At 41.7% G+C, this 19,011-nt stretch overlaps 1 protein-coding gene across 1 annotated transcript in view; it reads right to left on the reverse strand.

The window, feature by feature from the left end:
• Positions 1 to 590: 590 nt before the first annotated feature.
• Positions 591 to 19,011, reverse strand: part of pappa (pappalysin 1) — an 81,488-nt gene continuing 63,067 nt past the window's right edge. The window contains exons 15-22 of the mRNA XM_022769472.1: positions 17,576 to 17,759; positions 17,071 to 17,272; positions 16,717 to 16,951; positions 15,853 to 16,000; positions 15,373 to 15,488; positions 11,493 to 11,564; positions 10,356 to 10,454; positions 591 to 695 (exon numbers count right to left, since the gene is read on the reverse strand). Coding sequence (XP_022625193.1) covers positions 591 to 695; positions 10,356 to 10,454; positions 11,493 to 11,564; positions 15,373 to 15,488; positions 15,853 to 16,000; positions 16,717 to 16,951; positions 17,071 to 17,272; positions 17,576 to 17,759 — 1,161 coding nt within the window. The remainder of the gene's footprint in view (positions 696 to 10,355; positions 10,455 to 11,492; positions 11,565 to 15,372; positions 15,489 to 15,852; positions 16,001 to 16,716; positions 16,952 to 17,070; positions 17,273 to 17,575; positions 17,760 to 19,011) is intronic.

Consider the following 19,011-nt stretch of genomic DNA (forward strand, 5'->3'; position numbering starts at 1 on the left):
AACATTTGTTTTTGATTTCCTTCATATTTGCAAAAACACAGAGCCAACATCAACACAATCCCCAACTTGCACATTTTAAGGTACCTTAGGTTCAATCGTGTGATTGTAGAACAAGGTCACTAAAATAGACACTGAAGCCAGCACAAAACTGAACAAAAGGCATGCTACCTAGGCTTGGTTATGTTTTTGTTTAGGTTTTTTTTTTGTTTGTTTGTTTGTTTTCTTATTCTTTCAAAAAAAGTGTCTGTTTCATGTAATTTTTTTTCTCCTTGCTATGTTTTTTTTTTTTGTTTTGTTTTTTTATTGATGATATTGCAGGGTTACTTTCCTTTTTAGCTGAGAAATGAAGTTTTCTGTGGAGTCTCATGGGTCCCATCCTCTTTTTCTAGATCTTTCTGTGAGGTGGAGGTGGAGGCATTTCAGCTGGTTGGGGTTGCAGTATGGATGGAGAGGTATGCCTGTTAAGCAGCATGTGCAGGAAACTGGAGGCCGAGAGGAGGATGAAGGAGGGGTCTGCCTCGGCCACTCTGGCTGTGTTGTGTTGGAGCAAGGTTCCTGGGACGTTGAACAGAGGTCCCTGCTCAGGTTGGTCACCCCAGGGAATGGACGTGTTCATCCTTTCTGTTCTCTATAGCGTTGGGATCCCGACAGGAGCACTCATCCCGTATGTCGCAGGACATGGGGAATGGAATCACCTGGGCAGGAGAGACAAAGATACTTACAGTCATTAAGTGTAATTACCTTTGACTCTACAACCCATGTAATCATTACAAATGCATAGTTGGTGGTCGAACGAGGTTGAAACTGACAGCAATACTTTTAAGTTAAAGACAAGATCCCAAGTTCCATAAACACCAAATACCTGCATGTCAGGCGTAATTGCATCTGTTCTATAAAATCGAGTTCTCCACCATAAACATCTACATACACATCTTGCTGTAGCAAGTAAATAACATACATTGAAATTGAAATGAACATACATTCCATTAGTGCATTTGGCTCAGAAGACCAATGATATATCACAATCTCTGAATATCAGAAAAATCAATAACCATGGGTCTCTGATATTCTGATGTCAAAGTTAAACACTGTAGGTGAAAATAGAACCGGAAGATCATTGGCCATTGCCCCCAGCGTTTGACGTCACTGCACAACGTTGGCAATGCGTCACCAGCACCAGCTGCTGCTGCCTTGTCTGCTCGCCTCTCGGGGGGCCTGCTTCAGCTGTTTGAGTACACAAAATGTGTCCCCCTTCTCCAGGCCAAACAAGGAACACATGTGGTCCAAGTCATGGAAGGCAGGCAGCAGACCGAGGGCATGTATGCATTTGTGTTCTGGTGGCTTATCAAATCAATCTGTGGGGGCCTGTGGCCAGTGTCACTTTTTCTTATTAGGGCTAAGTGGTATTGCCTCTTTTGCACAATGGATCTCAGTATACAATGTAAATGTAATGACAATACCAGCCACTTTACCCAACACAGATATGTAGTTGACAGCACGCCTCATGCCAAAGACAGCTATTAGTTCAAAGCTATTAATGAAAGCTGTCTGGCTGCTATGGGAGGGGCTGTTTCCAGGGGAGGGTCATGGCGCAATTATGTGAATATGGAGTAGCTGCTACTGTAATACCATCAAATAAATTGCATCAAGAGCTAATACTATCTGGGAGGTTAGTCAAGTAATTACTGAATGCATTAGCAAAGAATGACTAAGAAATGAAAACTTCCCATCCACTAAAAGACACATTCATAACAGTAGTGTCCACTGCATTGCACACTGTCAGCTCCAAAGTTTTGGGACTTTGAGGCTGACTCACTTCCTGAGTGACTAATTACTAAAAAAAAACTAAATTCATCTTGTTTTGCTAGATATTAATGGAAACGTCATTGTGAGGGGTAATTGTTTTCAGTTTTTACACATTTTCACAAAAATACACGTATTCCTAAAAAAAAGAACGGATCTCTTAGAACTTTTCTTTTTAAAAAAATATAGATTAATGTCCCCATGTTTCCCACTACGGGAAGATTCTGACCACAATTAAAGAAGTTTCTTAGCTCAGATGATCTTTCAGTAATAGAAATTGGAGAGAAAAATGGATAAAAAATAAGAGTATATGTTCATTTATGGGAAATCAGATTTTATGCCTTAGTCTCAATCTCACGTTTTTCTTTGGATAGCACTGTAAAGTAAATGCCTCTATGCAAAACACAGGAAACAGCACCAACAGTTTGTGAGAGTCAGGGATTTGTAGACAGCAGTCCTGTGGAATGACATGGGGGAGCATGCTAGTCACTGAGGAGCAGTGACGCAGGCTCCCCTTTGAAATAGCGTATTAAATACGTTGTTTGTGTGTGTGAGTGTGTGTGTGTATGTGTGTGTGTGTGTGTTGAGGGGGGGGTGGTGGGGGTGTTCCTAATGTGAGGGCCAGGTGGGCAGTGCCCAGACTCCTCTGAGAAAATGAGGCCTACATGTGACGACTTTACAAGCCCAGGTCCGGACACACTTCAGAAACAGCTGTCAACCGTGTGAGCAGTGTTTCCTCTGTGGCATTTTGAAGCCAAGAACATGGGGCTCCTCACTCTCACCTAACTCTTTCTCAGTTTAATTACACTATCTCTCAGTTTCACACTTTCACCTTGTCTACTTTAGAGTCTCTTCCTTACTTTACCTTGCTTTATCCCTCCTCTCTCTCTCTCTCTCTCTCAGCACAATCCCCCACTACGCCTCCCACCTCCCTTCTACACCTCACTTCCCCTCCAAGGCCACTTCTGTTTATCTCTCTATCTAGAGAATGACGGTGGGTGGCAAATTTGACATGGTTTCCTTTGACCTTGACCTCCAGGGTGGCTGGGCCAGCTGCCACATCTGGCCCTGACTTGAGGTTCTCTCAGGGTGGCTGGGAAATGGGACTGGCTGGCCTTGTGAGCCTGGGGGCCCTCATGCTGCCCCATGTCCCAGGGCTAGAGGAGGGCTGGGGGAGGACACCCACTAACAGCAACATGAAAGCCCTTCTGAAGAACGCAGACCTTGTCAGAGCCCCATCCTTCCATCTCAGGAACAGGTCAAAATAACACAGAGTTCCTCTCTACATTTCTGTGTGTGCAGAGTGTGTCAGTCAGTGCGAAGGGAGGTGGTGTAAGGGGCACAGGCCTGGGGAAAAGGGAACTGGCTGATCTAGGGATGCATAACACACAGTTCATTAGCAAGTAGCTGAGGTTATTAGAGTTTATTACAACTAGCAACATTTCTGTCAGAAACTTCTTAGGCAACACGGTACAACTTTTAACTTAACCTTTCCCAGCTGTGTAGAAAAGCCCTGCATGTTATCCTTCCTTCCCCTCACTCTCAGATGCATTTTGCCCCCTTCACCCTCAGCCCCCACTCCCCACACACAGATACACATAGAAAAGTTGGGAATAAAGGAAGCTATGGAATACTGCTGCTTATTTAATGATTGGCCATAAGCATCACATTGCAGTGGTTTTACAAAACACAAAGTAAGATGGTAACAAACAATTTCTTGATTCCATGACCAAGAAATACCCCTAGTGCATGTGCAGACGCCTCAGCCCCCTCCTCCGCTTTAATTGCCCTGGCAGAGCATTGGGCAATGGGAAATAAAGTCAACTTAGCTTTAAAAAATAAAGAGCTGTTGATGGCATGCATTTTTGGCATCCAGTTATGTGAATATTTGATGCATCTAATAACAGAAACGAAATCGCCGAGAAGGAAATGACATTTTAAAAGGGAGCAAAGAGATTTGTCTATGTGAGTCACCAACTCAGACGGAGAGGTTAGTGGTCAGGGGTGGCTATCACGGACCATCAGCTAGGACACAAACATCAATCGTGGCACATAGCAAGTCACGTAGTGAGCTTACTTGTGCCAGACTGAGAGTTGTAAACAGGGGTGAAAGGCTGGGAGAGATCTCAGCACTTACCCTAGACCCCACCACCAACGCAGACAGAAAAACATACAGGCACATTTAGAAATAGTTGTTTTAGAGAGGCCAAGCCGTATAACTATATAATCGGTGCCCTCTGCGTACGGCTTCCAGCATCCAAGAAAGGAATTCCTTCCAAACTAAGGGGGGGGGGGGGGTTGAGGGGACCTACAAAAAGGGTCTTGCGCAGGCAACCCTCAGAAAGGCATACTCTTGCCTCCTCTCCTCCCTGCCTCTCCAAATCCAGCCAACAGCTTGCAACTATTAAGGGGAGATCCTGTGGTGACCTTACGTGCAGCCAGTCCTTGCACCTTCAAAGCTCCTGGGGTGGAATAATACACAGCAAGTCATCCAGAACTCCTTAATACACAAATCTCTACCAAAATAAAAGACGAGAGCAGCATTTGCTGGAAAGGGGACTAAAACTAAATGAGCAACTGAGTTCCATTGCCCCCCCCCCCCCACTTATTCAGCTTTTATCAGGATGAAACTCAGAGCTCCGAGGAAAAAGAGAAGAGAGGAAGCACGAGGAATCTGGAAATATTTAGGAATTGATAACCTAATTCCTACAATAGCTTTTAAGCTTGTGTGGAAAGAGCAGAAAATGCTCACTTGTTGTATCTGGAAGAAATTGTATCACATTCCAAAAATTATGATTTTTTTCATTTTGATGCATTGAATCATTTCATATTTGAAAGGCATGGCATTTGATGTTGGGGAACACAGTAATAAACAATCATGTGACTGCTGTAAAGAAGTCACTTAAGCATCTTCTGCTAGGGACGGGTGAGCAGATGTTTCCATCAGTGTTTTGTATCTCCTCCATCACTGGAGACATAATAGTGGTATGCACATTTGGTGTTGGGTCAGAGATAAAAACAAGTCAGGCAGAGGAGGATTTGTTTTTCAACTTTGGACTCTTTGGACAGGCTTAAAGGACCAAAAGAGATATGTATATGACTCTGGACGATGAGGGAGGATGAAGATCTGTTGTAAAATTTCATTTTGTCCCTTTCTTTTTCCTTTTGCCTCATTACTAAAGATCAGAGGGAAACAGTGCATGTAAGAGTTTGGCAAAGGACCAAATAATAGGTGTGTGAGTTTGTGTGGAAAGAGTCATACCATTGTCTCAACACACTGGGGACAAGAGCACTGACCAAGATTCCCACTGAGTCACCTGACTTCTGCATCAAAGCAACTGGTGGCTGGTGTGTCTGTTCATGTGCTGTATATGTTTGTGTTGTGCGTGTGAGTGACTGTGAACGGGAGAGAGAGAACATGAATGAGTGTGAGTGTGTGTGTTTCTCTCACAGATCATAAGGAAAGGAAGCAAATGTTTTATCTTTCAAATTGTGACATAATTCGGACTATAATCCGTTTATATTATAAACTCTTCCTAAAAAATAATAAAGTATCTGCTTCAACAAAGGTTGAATTACTGATTTTAATTTGAAAGCCTCAGCTATAGTAACACAAGTCCCTGGTTACTGCCGTTCCCCAGCAATAAAATCAGCAATAAAAAATATCTGAAAAGACCAAAAGCAACAATAACAGGGTTGTGAAGCTGTACTGAGAGATAGACTACCGTCTCTCATTACTTTACAGCTTCCAAACCCTATCTGTAGCACCAAGCCCAGCAGAGACTCCTGAAAAAAGGTTGCAAATATACTATATAGTTTCACTTTTGTTAAAGATGAAATCATTTCCTAAGACATACAGACTTTGGTTTACAGCAAACATTACTTTATAGGAGTAAATACTAGAGTTGCAGGATGATTTTCAGATGTGAATTAATAGATATTTGCTGTGCAGGTCCATATTAACTGTGGGATTCCCATATACGCATGGAATACACTAGAGTGACCATGTACATTGTAATGAAGCAACCATGTGGCTGATTGATGTGTTTTTGAAAGTTTTTGTAAAGGAATACAGTAAAGAGGAATAGCACTTGATAGCAGGATCAATTCATTGTTGGTTTTGTTTGTTCATGATATTTATTAACAATTAAAATACATAAAATATCACTAGAATTTGCTATAGCTATCATTCAAAGACACTATACTATTTTGGTGCCTGTATTTTTATTTGATATCCACTGCAAAGAACACAGCAAATCAGAAAATTACACAAACAATTTGTTCAAAAGAACAAATCTTTTGGGTGAACAAACCGAACTGAATCACGATCTCTTAATTCAGTTGAGCTCTGAGTAAGTTGCAACCGAACGTGCAGGGATACACTTACTGAGTGGGATACACGCAAGTGAGTGAGTCTATCCCTTCAAACAAATAACTTTCATATGTGAGCCTCAAGTGTTGCTCAGTGATTATCGGGGCTAGAGCTCCGATCAACGATTTAGAGAAAACTAAATTTTTAATGAACTGATTGCAGTGATTTGGGACACACAAAAAAAAAAAAAAAACTGCTTTACACATCACTACACACAATACTTTGTTGGTCTTTGAAGGAGCCTGATCTCTGACACCAATATTTTTTTAGGTCTTCAAGGGAGCAGCTTCTTAAACTATAATAGTTAATTAAATGCAATCCAATGAAAAGGTTAATATAATTTATTATAAGCACTTTCGATAACTTTTGATTTACTTAAGCAGACTTATTGCAGTAAGAAAAATTTTTCTGTGAAAGTTTTCTGTGTGTAAAACAGTTGCTATGAGCCGCAATAAATACAGATAGTTCCTAGCTGACATCAAATGAGATCCACCGTAACGCAGACAACAAAATCTGTGCTCAGGAACAATTAGACAAGTTGGGACAAAGTATTCACTTGTGGTCTGGACAAGAACATTGATTTCCCGCTAAAGAAGAAAAAACTGGCGTTCTTTGTCACCCAGCAAGTGTATTACTCAGCAGCTCGGAGGCGAAGGTCTGTCATAAATGAGTTACAGATTCCTTTTGTCATATATTGTGTCATTTTCCTTTGTTTTTGGAGGTTTTTATGCAGCTCTGTCCCTGTTGCCTGCCACGCATGTGTTCAGTTTGGTGGAAAATCAGAATCAGGTGCAAAGTATCCTGTTTCTGTTTTGACGGAGTTGATCAAATAGGGATAACTATGAAGGCTTTGCCCGAGAGGAATAAACAACTAAATCTAAATGCCTAACTAAACGCAAGTACCAAAACGATAACAAATACAGAGGAAATTTTAAAGTGGACAAAAAAATATCAAAGCAACGCAATAAAACCCCCAGATAAAGTTGTCAGGCTAATAATTTAAACCTGACATTCAGGTTAATTTGAGTTTCATGCAAACAAGGTTTATATTAGCCAATGCACCAAGCAACATGTGTGTGCAAGTAAGCAGCATCAATTAGGCAATGGGCTAACAAGTCAAAAGGGATTATATCAAACATCTGGCTTTCCTCTGTGCCCTTATCAACGTCACATATCAGCTCCATTCCTTAGTGTTTCCTTTTTGTTGTTCACCCACAGTAACCTTCCTCGCCCCTTTGCTCCTGGCAGCCGATAAATCAGATTATGATTGGTTATTTCAGAGTAATTTTTCGTATCTTTCTGAACAGTTTCCAAGGGACCCACAAGTGGAAAACACCAGCCAGACTGTTTCCTTTGAATAATGCCAAGGTAAAATGCCTTCAAGTAGAAATTGGACAAGCAGCCTGGAGTTCTTGAGCCCAGGTGATCCACTTACTGTATCATAGCGTAGCAACCCGCTGAAAAGAGCAAGGTTTCAGTAATCGGAATGGACCTTCTCCTCACCTAATCCATCTTTGCTGGTGTGACAGAAGTTAGTACCAAGTATTTACTTAATTTCCTCCATTTGCCTGCAGTTATTATTTCAGCCAACTGGTAACACCTGTTTTGCAGACACTACTATTGACCATAGGCATGTAGCATCCTTGGCTTGGAAATACTACAGCAGTAAACCTGAGCCAGATTCCTCATCAAGGCGTAAAGTCCAACTGCAATTACATTTAGTCATCCCCCTTTTTTGCAGTCAAATACAGGCAGTGCTATTCTAAAGGCATTATCAACATTTTTCTGTCATTTTAAGGAGGAAAAAAAAGTTATTTGGGGAATTATCAGAAATACTCTTTTTTCCTCTCAGCAACTGGCGAGGGGGTTATGTTCATGTTTGACTGACAGCAGCTGGTGGGCTGAACCCCAGCAGAATAAATAAACTTTCACTGTAGCTTATAATCCGTGAGCAGACATTGTTTTATAAGCAGCAGTATTGAAGAGTGAGGACCACACCAGGCCTATAAACGGACCAAAGTGATATTTGCAGATATGTTTATATGCTGTTTAATGTGCAGCAGCTGAGTAGCTAATTAGCTGAGAAGTTACAGTAAGTCAGCAGAGCACTTTCCCGCGTTTGAAATGATTGCTTGGTTGGTTGCTTGTTCGAGGAGCTAAGGTGCAGGACGAGGCACGTATTCATGTTTGTGAGCTCGGTAAGATGGAGCAGGAGAGCTAATGTGGGTTAACTCCAAGTCTGTGTTGTGTAGCAGGCTGCCGTCTGGCTGTCAATGATAAAGCTGTGACATTACTAGTCTATGCAAAGATAAATGCAAAAGTTAGGGGATGCCAACTTGAAACCAAAACGGAGAAAAAAAAAATTTTCTCTCTTTTTGTTTTATGTTTTTCTTTTATCCAAGGTGAGCGTAGGACGTTTGATTTAGAGAGCTACGTTTGCAAAAACACGCGATGTAATGTCAGTTGGATTTAAAGGCTAAATTCAGACTAAGCACATAAATTGTTCCTTTGGATTAGTCTTAACTGTTTTCAGGAAGTAGACCTTAAAGTCAAAACCATCAAAGGCATTTCATTTTTAAAACCAGAGATTACTTACTTGACATCCAAACAGACGATGTTCAGATCAAACCTCCCTTTGATGAACAACATAACAATTCTTAACTCTAACAAGACCCATTGCCTGCCTTCCTCTCACCCAGCTCGACCTCTTGTTGCTGCAGTAATTCAATGGAGTCTATCCTCCCATTGGGGTCTGTCAGTAAAAGTGAGTTATGCAAGTTCTGGCTGAGCCCCTGCACTGGATTGGGGCCAGAAGATGTAGAGATGAGATAGCGTCAATCAACAGCAGCGAAACCACTTCAGGAGTGAGGTCACTTCCCAGCAGGCTGCTCACCGACTTTCCTGCTGCTATTGAGCGGAGGATATGATACCTTCCATCTGATAGTAAAGTTATGAATTAAGGACAAAAACAAATCACGGACCGATGGACCTCTTTCTAGTCTGAGTCTGGTTTATGTATGTTCATAAAAAAAAAAAAAAAAAAAAAAAAAAAAAAAAAAAAGTAGCATAGCGCAATCAAATGAAGCATGAAGAGTAGTTGTTTGGCCTCACTAAAGTTGCCAGACATTTGGTAATTAGTGATAACTGCAAAAAGTCTCAGTGATCTAAATCCTGTGCAAATTTGCCTCGTCCGTTATTTCCTTGCATCGCAGATAATCCGACACATTGTAGACACTGATCGAGCGAGTGAGCGACATGCAGCATTACAAAAGGAGTAATATTTTATGATAAGTGTTATTTTTCTGTCCTCGACTGGACAAGGATAACGCCGGCTCTAGTCAAAACTGCACATGGAACAGACCAGAAGAGCAGATGCTGCAGCACAGAAGCTACAACACACTTCCAATCAGATCTCCTGCCAGCAGCTGGACGGAATGAGCCAGACAAAGCACCTCCTTGAATTAAGAGAGTTAGGATGACCAAACTTTTTGACATCTTAATGCTGAAATACAACACAGCCAATTCAGTGTTAAGAGATAAAAAAAATAAAAAAAAGATAGAGTGAAGAGGAGCAAGTCAATTATATTCCAAGTTCATATACTCATGACCCCTAAGTGTGTGATGAAAAATAAGATTAAAATGACTACCTGCATTTTGAGTAGTGGTATAAATACAGACACACAAAGATAAATATAGACGTTTTACGCATTAGGAAACAGAATACCTCAGAAAAACAAAGACTACTGATGAAGTCTGAAAACTCCCACTCTCTTGGATGTGGAGTCAGTAATCTGTCTACCAGTGATATAAGGTTGGACACAAAGCAAAGGAAGGAAGAATCTGTTTAGAGACGTTCCAAGAGGTGAAATAAACCAGTCTTCAACAGCAAATTCTAATCTTCCATAATACTTACCTTTTGTAGGTAGAATATATTATTCATAAATGCCAAAACTTGATAAAGGAAACACGCAACCTTCACTGGATGAATGGCAGTGAGAAAGGAAAGGAGGTCCAACTGGGTAAGGCGCAGGGAAAAAGAAAAACGCTCACATGTGAGGTTGGATTTGTCCCTGAGCTGTATGAGTTGGGAAACTTAACTGTTGATCAGTGTGACCAACCTCAACATCATGTCTCTGTCTGAAGGGTGAGATTTATTCTGAGGTACGAATATACCACTAACCTTCTTGGTCTTGACAGTGGATTGGCAGCAGTCTCCTCCGTCATAGTTACAGAAGGCTCTGTTGTTGACCGAATCACAGTAGTTGTCTCCCATAAATGGCTACACAAGAAAAAAGCAGCGTGTCAATTAGACAAAAAATACTGGGTGGAAAAAAAAGTGCTAACTTTTATATTGCTAACGTAACTGGTTGATAATGATTAAAAGGTGAATTACTGGAAAAAGCCTTTTGTTTTAGTAGTAGTTTCCTTTTCGGGGCCTTTTAGACGTCTGCGGATAGATTTGCTGATGAATCCGATGCATTAAATTTCCCTCATCTTTCAATGTGACTTTTTAAGCCCTTAGTGGGCCAGACCCGTAAGTCAAACTGAGGACACCATAAACTATTCGCTACAGAAAACACTCCAATAAGGTGATTTATTGGGTTGGCCCCACCCTCCACTTGGGTTACCAATCAGGTTATCCAGTTGGCCTAAAGGGAGTACATGATATCATTCTTCCGTGAAGTGGAATAGAATTCTTTCACATGTAAATGCACCATTTTTAGAGGAAAGTCGGTTTTAACCCGTGGTCACATGATCACGTGTACAGATTTTCCTGCGAGGTAATAAATCAGTAATCACGCCAAATTACAGAAAGTTAATACATTTCAGTGAGCTATATCAATGAGTACCAGATACCCACACAGCAACCTGTCCAGGTGGTTGTCCTCAACAACTGTTATCAGAAGAGAAAAAAAAAAAAACATTTCTTTCCAGAGTGTGTTTAAACACCACTGTATTTTTAACTTTACCCTCGCATCAGATAGCCTGTAGAGAAAAAAAGAAAACTAGTCGCTGATCTCAGTTGCACCTGCAAGTATGTTAAGAGTTATAAATCCAAATATTCTGACAAGAGATCAGTCCTCACCCACCAGTTGGTCTAAGTGTTTTACTTGCATAGCATCAGCCAATCCATTGTCTGTCTAAACTCCTTTTGGCCAACCACAGTGAATAAAAGTTTGTACTCCATACTACATACTATATATTCAAGATCAAGAAAGGTGGAAGAATGTAAGTAGTGGAGGTTTTGTGTGATAGATGAGACTATTACTCCACAAGTACAAAAGAAAAAAATATCTAATCCAGGTCGAGCCCTTACCTCACATCCTTTGATACAGTGGAGCAATTCTGGGTGTGGATACCACTTCAGTCCCATTGTGCACACCATAGTCTGTAAAATAAGACAAAAGTTGAGGTGGGGTTGAATTAATTAAGAAAACTGGTTCTTTCAGTGGTTTGGTCTGAAGATCTTATTTCCCTTATGTGCAGCACATGAACAGTTTTGCCAAGACTTTGTTCTGTTGACCTGCATTTCAGTCCACAAAACCCTAATCCTGACTAAAGTTGCTGGGTACTTTCTAGACACACACACACACACACATACACACACACACACAAACACACCTAAGACAGTGAAACACAGGAGATATCAACAGGGCTCATGTGCTACACATGGTTGCTTTTATTGTGAAGCCTTGTTTGATTTACACTGAGCAAAGAACAAAGCTGTATAAATTGATTTTGACAAGATATAACTTGATAAAAGTGGTGTTTTTTTACGACTAAGTCATGGCCCCAGGAGGGCAAAGATTTGAGAGCGAGAAAGAGAGATGGAGAGACAGAGGTAAAGAGCACCATGCTCTCAAATATCTTTGCAGAATGTGTGGAATCCCATCCTGTTCTCCCGCTGTGCTCTTCATTGTAATGCAACAGAAAACATTTGTGCTCAGGGGAGGTGGACAACACTGTGCATGGAATGTGTACCTGCAAATCTGTTCATACAGGCATATACTATGAAAATACTGTATGTTCAAATGACTCTCAGTGGGCATGTGTGCCTGTGCTGTACGCTGTATGACTATGTCTCCATAAAGTGTGTAGGGACAGTTGTATATACGAGTGTACTTTAGCCAGAGCGTGGAGAAGGGTTTTGTTTACAGCTTAAGTGCGTCTCCAGACTTGGGATAGTAGTGTGCACGATCAAAAGTGCCATCCACAGCAAAGGACCGGCTGACCTCCGATGGTTCATTTCTCAGACCCCCTGTGTCCCAATATCTCACAAATTTGACGTGCTTTTCTTTTGTTGCTGCAAACTAAGGTATTTTTCATTTCAGCACTGTCAGCAAATCAATGCAAAAAAAAAGAAAGATGGGGGGATGAAAGTAGAGAAAAAGAACAACATTACATCCGAGGACAACTGAGAGCTGCGGGAGTAACAGTTCTACTACTGTGATGTAGTACTGCATGGCAGAATGCAGGCACGTCTGCGCTATGTGCATGCATGTGTGTGTGAAGGGCTGTGATGCTTCGTCCATATGTGGTAGAAGATTAAACACATCAGTTTGTCTTAGAAGTGAAACTTTTTGCATCTACTGTACTTTTATTCTCTCTTTCTAGTGTTCTGCTATGATGATGTCATCCAGAAACTCCTTCTCTTCCCCTCTCTCTCATTTTCTCTCTCACTCTTTTTTTTTTCCCTCTCACAGCAAGGCCGTAAATCATGATAATCCATGATCGTGGCCTGGCTTCACCCCTCGCTACGTATGGGATCCTCACCCTCTGAAGCCTCCCCGGGGCGCTGATACCACATAAAAATAGATCCCTATCTCAGCGCCACCACAGACGAGGTCATGTCATATAGAAAATGACTAATTCCACAGCAAGCCCGACAGGGTAATTTTGCTGATAAAGGGGGAGGAGGGTGCCGGGGGCGCAGAATCGTTAGATATAGAGGGACAGGAAAAAGAAGAGGAGGAGGTGGAGGTAGAAAAGCAGGAGAGAATTCTAAGTGGGTCACACTAAGAACCGAAATACAACTAGTTTAAAGGCAATAAATCAACATCAGTTATTAAGGTGGGCAACATTGACCTCCAACTCAGCAAAGTAGAACTAGAAAGTGCATTTCAGGTCATGGATTCTCTTGAAGATACTGTATGAAGAATCCCATCCTAGGGTTGTTTAGAAGTATAAAATATCATGATGTCTACTCATACTTACTACACTCCTACTATTACTACAACTGTTAGCCATTGTCATGATTGATTTCTGTTTCCACCCCAGCAACCTCCTACTGTTTTTGTTTCTTGAAACCATCTTATATATCAGCCATATGCATCTGTTTTGCTTAGCTTAGGCAATTAAATGGGCAGCACTCTCAAGGTGGACCATAGAGGATCTCCTACCCTTTGACATGAGTGTAAATACAAATGGAAGATTTTACAAACTGACTGCTATTGGAAAAAGTGTCGCTGCTGTGCTTGTGCATGTGCGTGGGGACATGAAATTGATCCTCCTTGCATTTCCTGTATTCAGTGTTGTAGTACTTGAGTCCAGGACTCGTAAATTGACTTGGACTTGAGCACTGATGAGTTGGAGTCGGACTCGAGCACTGACTGCATTTTGACTCGGAAGTTGGAGACGAGGACTCTGCCTTTTTTGTTGTTGTTAGTTTTAGTGCGTGCACTTTTGTGCGCTTTTGTTTGGCCATTGTGTCACACACAGTAAATTTGGGTTAGGGTTAGAAATGGTGACAGCTTTGTTATTTGTGTGTGATGTAGACCTCTTTTATTTGTACGTCAGCTCTTTGATTGTGCCAGTGTGGAGCACCGGAGCCCATCTTGGAACTCGACTTGGATTTGGACTCAAACGCTGGGGACTCGAGGTTTAGTGACTCAACTGCCTGTATTAAGAAATAAACTTTACATAGCGGCTCAGGACAAAACATGTGCACACTACCTGAAAAATCTCCACCCTCTCCAACCTCTGTCCCTGGTGCATCATGTCTCGAGCACTCACCCCACCAACCCTCATTTCTCTGACTGCTCTTATGCTATCAACTGCCCCCAACAGCATCGGCTCGAGTCTCAAATTACCACTGAGGACAAATCCTATCAATTTCACAAATCCATGAAAAACAGATCATTTCATGTCCACGTGGCCCAACCCACTCCTCTCTCCCAACATCTACCACAAAAAGCTGCTGACTCAGTGTGACTGAAGCAAAAACAAAAGGAGTTGTGGGACAAAATACAGTGAGAAATACAATGTGTTCCCTTTTCTCCTTCTCTAGTTACAACACTTGATGCTATTTAGTAAGATCCTCCTCTCAGCTAAAAAGGGCATTGAGCTGAGTAAAACACCGAGAACAAATTGGACATCACTGACATTAATCAAGTTAAATGGGGAGGTAAAATCAGAAGAGTACACACACTCACGCCATATTCCTACCACCACCTCTTGACCCTGCCAAACAAGCCCAACCCCCCTTCTCTCGCCACAGGGACACGGTGTGCAGTTCTGTGTTTAATGACCTCCCCTGCCATAACCTCTAACCTCCGTGTTTTCCTATCTGCCAGTTTAAGCAAACAGTACTTAACCAGTACAGTCGGTAGCTGTGAGATATATATAAATCAACTAGTGAGCGTCATAGGTTTATTTCAGAAAATTACAGTGATTACTGATGATTTGCCATTTGATAAGGTTTTACAACTTGGCCATAGCCAAGAATTCAGCAGTAAGTTTTCTTTCTTTTTTTGTTTTTTGTTCTGCTTTTTTTATTTCCAGTAGTAAGACAAATACATGGGAAACTGAATGTTACAAATGGCACGATTACATGTTTGTCAGCGTAAGGGCAACAGTTAAATCCCAGAGACGCTTTTCCGCTTATTATCTCTTCAAGAAGGTTAATGAAATGTCTTCTTGATGACTGCGATGCAAGAGGGCAACGGCGTGTTGTCGCACTTCAAATCAAAAATAGAACAAAAATGTTTGAAGGGTTGCCATGCTGCTAAGACAAACATTTGCATGGCACTGGGCACAAAAGACAAGCATAAGACGGGCATCTTGCATTGTGGGTAATAGAGCCAGGATGTAGACACTATACGTGAAATTCCTTACAGGAGAGATGTGGATCGCAGAACTTTGTTAAGTGCGTCTGTCAGAGCTGTGAGGCGGACACAAACACACATACGAAAACCTACCTTGACTTTGTTCGGGTTCCTCCAGTGCTCTTTAAGTACACTTTCGACGGTCATGTTGCTAGGGAGGATCACCACGTCGTTGTTACTCTCTCTGCAGCTCAGCTCACACTCCTCACCTGTGCGAGCGCGTGAGCGAGAAAGAGACAGAAAAACAAAAACAGTCAAAGTATGCCCCGGCCACACCTAGATCAAACATTTCAAATGACATATCCTTACCCCTTTAACCTTTTTCTTTTCAAATGATTATGATTCAAAGTGCTAGCTTACATAACTGTGGTTCAGACATGTTGTTGACTCTCATTAAGAACAAATTAAAATGACTGTAAACAGTACAAACTGAAAAAGAATGAGTAATGATGACACAATGAAGAATAATAGCACACACAACAAAAGCTGTGAGTAATACGAACAATGAAAGATGACATCAGCAGTAAGAAAACTCAATTGTTATTATATAACAGTAAATTTGTGCATACAGACCTATGCCGTGTCCTCGCTTGCATGAGTACTGTAGGCTATAATGGAGGTTTTGAGGTAAAGAACACTGGCCTTTGCTGTGTGGGCACAGGCGGAACGACCCTGTCCAGTTTCCATCCTTCCTACAGCGGATCACATTGGATGCTGCACCCTGAAAAACCCACATATATTGACAGACAAACAATTATACTCACACACACACACACACACACACGTGCGCGGACACACAAACACTAGCAGGCCAAGGACATTGAGACGGCAACCCGTTGCAAAGTGGGAAATACAATCCAATTTTTTTTCAGGCGTCTAAGCCACAACGCCTGAGAGGCAGAACAGATTAAAAGGTGTATACATTTCAAAAGTCTGTGGCAGCAGGACTATTCTGGAAATCAATAGCAATCTAATTAGCATGGCGTCAAATTGAGTAGGGCTGAGGGAGACGGGGAGAGAAACGGGAATGGAGAGACAAATGCTCAGACAGTGAGGGTAATGTAAGAAGAGGGCAGAGAGTGTATTTGGGGAAACAAATAGGTTTTTACTCATTAATTCCCTAGTTTTGCATCTTATCATTAGCTATCAGATCTATATTATATGATATTAGACAGGAGTATGCTTATAATAATGTGTCTGTGGTGATTTTAACCAAACAATATTTAACAAACTATCCAACAAACACAAATTGCTGATCAATACTTCTATGCCATTAAACCATGTTGAACCTAAAGGTGATAAAAAAATTAAAAAAAACTGTAAAGATGCGAAGAAGAGAGAAAAAAGAGAGAATGTCTGCTTTTTATACACATGAGCAAAAGAAGATAAAAACATAGGTGAAGCAAGAATAGAAAGAGAGGAAAGAGATGGACAGACCTGCTTGCATGGACCGTGCAGCAGCCTCACCGTATGGGCAGAGCCTCCTGTGGCGGCGATAGCGGAATTACCGGCAGGATCTGAGCAGTTGAGTCTGCAGACACTGTCAAAGCGGAAGCCATCGGTACAGTGATAAGAGCCATGGAAAATTGGAGGTGGGGGATCACAAGTCACTGGCTCGCATGCCCCCTCTAGCCAGCTGCCATCCTCCGTGCACTGCCGCTTAAATGCACGCCTAAAGGGAAAGGAGGCGATTAATGGAACTGATTTCAGGCCTTATATACTTTCACCCGGAAACTTTCTGATGAAAGGCCAACTAAATACAACAACTACTACGTCTATTTCTTTCTCTACCTCTTAGGTTTGTTGGTGACATGGTAGCCTGGCTTGCACTTGTACTTGCAGAGCGTGCCCACTTTGAGGCCTGTCTCGTTGCATCGCTTGGTTTGCAGCACAGCATTGGGTACAGGAGGAGGGGCTGGGCAGCGAAGCTCACAAAGGGCCTCTGGAAAGGACCACAGTCCGTCTTCTAGGCAGGTAAGGGTGTTGTTTGTACCTGAGCAGAAAAATTAAAAAAAAAAAAAGAAACACAGGTTGGCAAACAGTAAATAGTAGTAGTTATTGAAAGAGCAATTAAAAAGGATGTTGATGAGGATGTTTAAAATGATTTTAAACTCCTGTAATGCAGTATGTTGAACTACATACAATCTATTAAATCTCTTGTTCATATATATATATATATATATATATATATATATATATACACATTTGTGTAAATTTTTTTTAGTAAACTTAACAAAAGATTGTTCGAGGATGGCCTGAAAATATTTATCTGTGCATGCTCCACTATGCATCTCACCTACAAGCTGGGCAGGTTCTCGACACTGAAAGGTGATCTTCTTGCCGTAGGTAGTGCCGTCTGGGAAGTTGAAATGGGCAGGATGAACATGGTATTTGTCAGGCAGACCACAGTCCACAGGCTCACACGACACCTGTTTGTTCCACTTCCCATTCGCACACGTTATAGTCACCGAGGAGTCCGACTGGAAAATAACACAAGATATAAAGTGAGTGACAGATACGAGCATTCATTTGCACATTGATGGGACAGATTGATTTCCTGCACACATCCTATAAATGTCTACCTCACAAAAAAATGATGACAGCAATTCCGCGCTCACTCCAACAGGTCTCTAATCAGCGTGTAACCGAACAAAGCTTGATCGAGCTTGGCTTACTGTATGTCAGTAAGCTTCACGGGCCACTCAGCAGCTCAAGTAACTGCTGATAGCATTTGTAAGGTCAAGTCATGCCACTCAGACAACTGATATCCAACAACTGCACGATCAGCCCGAACAGCAAACAGATTGACTTCGATAGGAAGGTGACAACTTCAGAGAAACACACACAGAAAGGGAATCTTCCACAATTGGAATACAACCCACTGTGAATGCATCCTCTTTCTGAGTTTCTGTGTAGTCATGGCACTAAGTAAACGGTTATATGCACCGATAAGTTAACATGTTTGACATTGACAAAGAAAATGGAGGGAAAAAGTAGGTAGGCAGTTGTTGCACAAACATTAAGTTAGCTAATGTCCTCAACTATGCTGCTTTGCTTTTTGATTGACAGTGCCTGTCCATGCAGTGGCCTGTCAACAGGAAAAAAAACACAACTTTTCCACTGTTTCTTCCTGTGTAAGCTTCTTAAAATCAAGCCAGACTGCCTCACATATTCAAGTCTCCAAAGTGCGCTCTGTGCGATTGGGTCCTTACATGTTGTTGGAATGCGGGAGGAAACTGGAGAACCCAGAGGAAATCCACACAGGGGGGAGAACATGCAAAATCCACAAGAAACGGACTCAGGCCAGGAGTCAAACTCAACAGTGGTAACAGCGCTCTACTATGACAAATGAAGACAAGCTCGAGTTTACGGCACGATATAAGACCTAATATAATAGATTAACATCCCTTCCATTCATATTATCGACCATCAATAGTCCTTAATTAGAAACAGCAGCCATTCTACTACTGAAGGAGGTAGGACCCAGCAAGGCCTGACTGAGACTTGCAAAGGCCACATGTCTTGCATTAATTGTGTATGTGTGTGTGTGTGTGTGTGTGTGTGTGTGTGCGTGTGTGAACTCTTTTCATCCTCATGAGCACATATAGATGTGTAACCATTCCTGATCAAGAGTCAGAATATAGCATTAAGGACATAATATTTGCTGGTATAAGAGTTCCTGGAAACAGAGAGGACAACCAGAATGTTTCCAAAACATTACATTTCAAAATG

Source organism: Seriola dumerili, unplaced genomic scaffold, assembly GCF_002260705.1.
Source record: "Seriola dumerili isolate Sdu_G_001 unplaced genomic scaffold, Sdu_1.0 BDQW01003009.1, whole genome shotgun sequence".
NCBI classification, from domain to species: domain Eukaryota; kingdom Metazoa; phylum Chordata; class Actinopteri; order Carangiformes; family Carangidae; genus Seriola; species Seriola dumerili.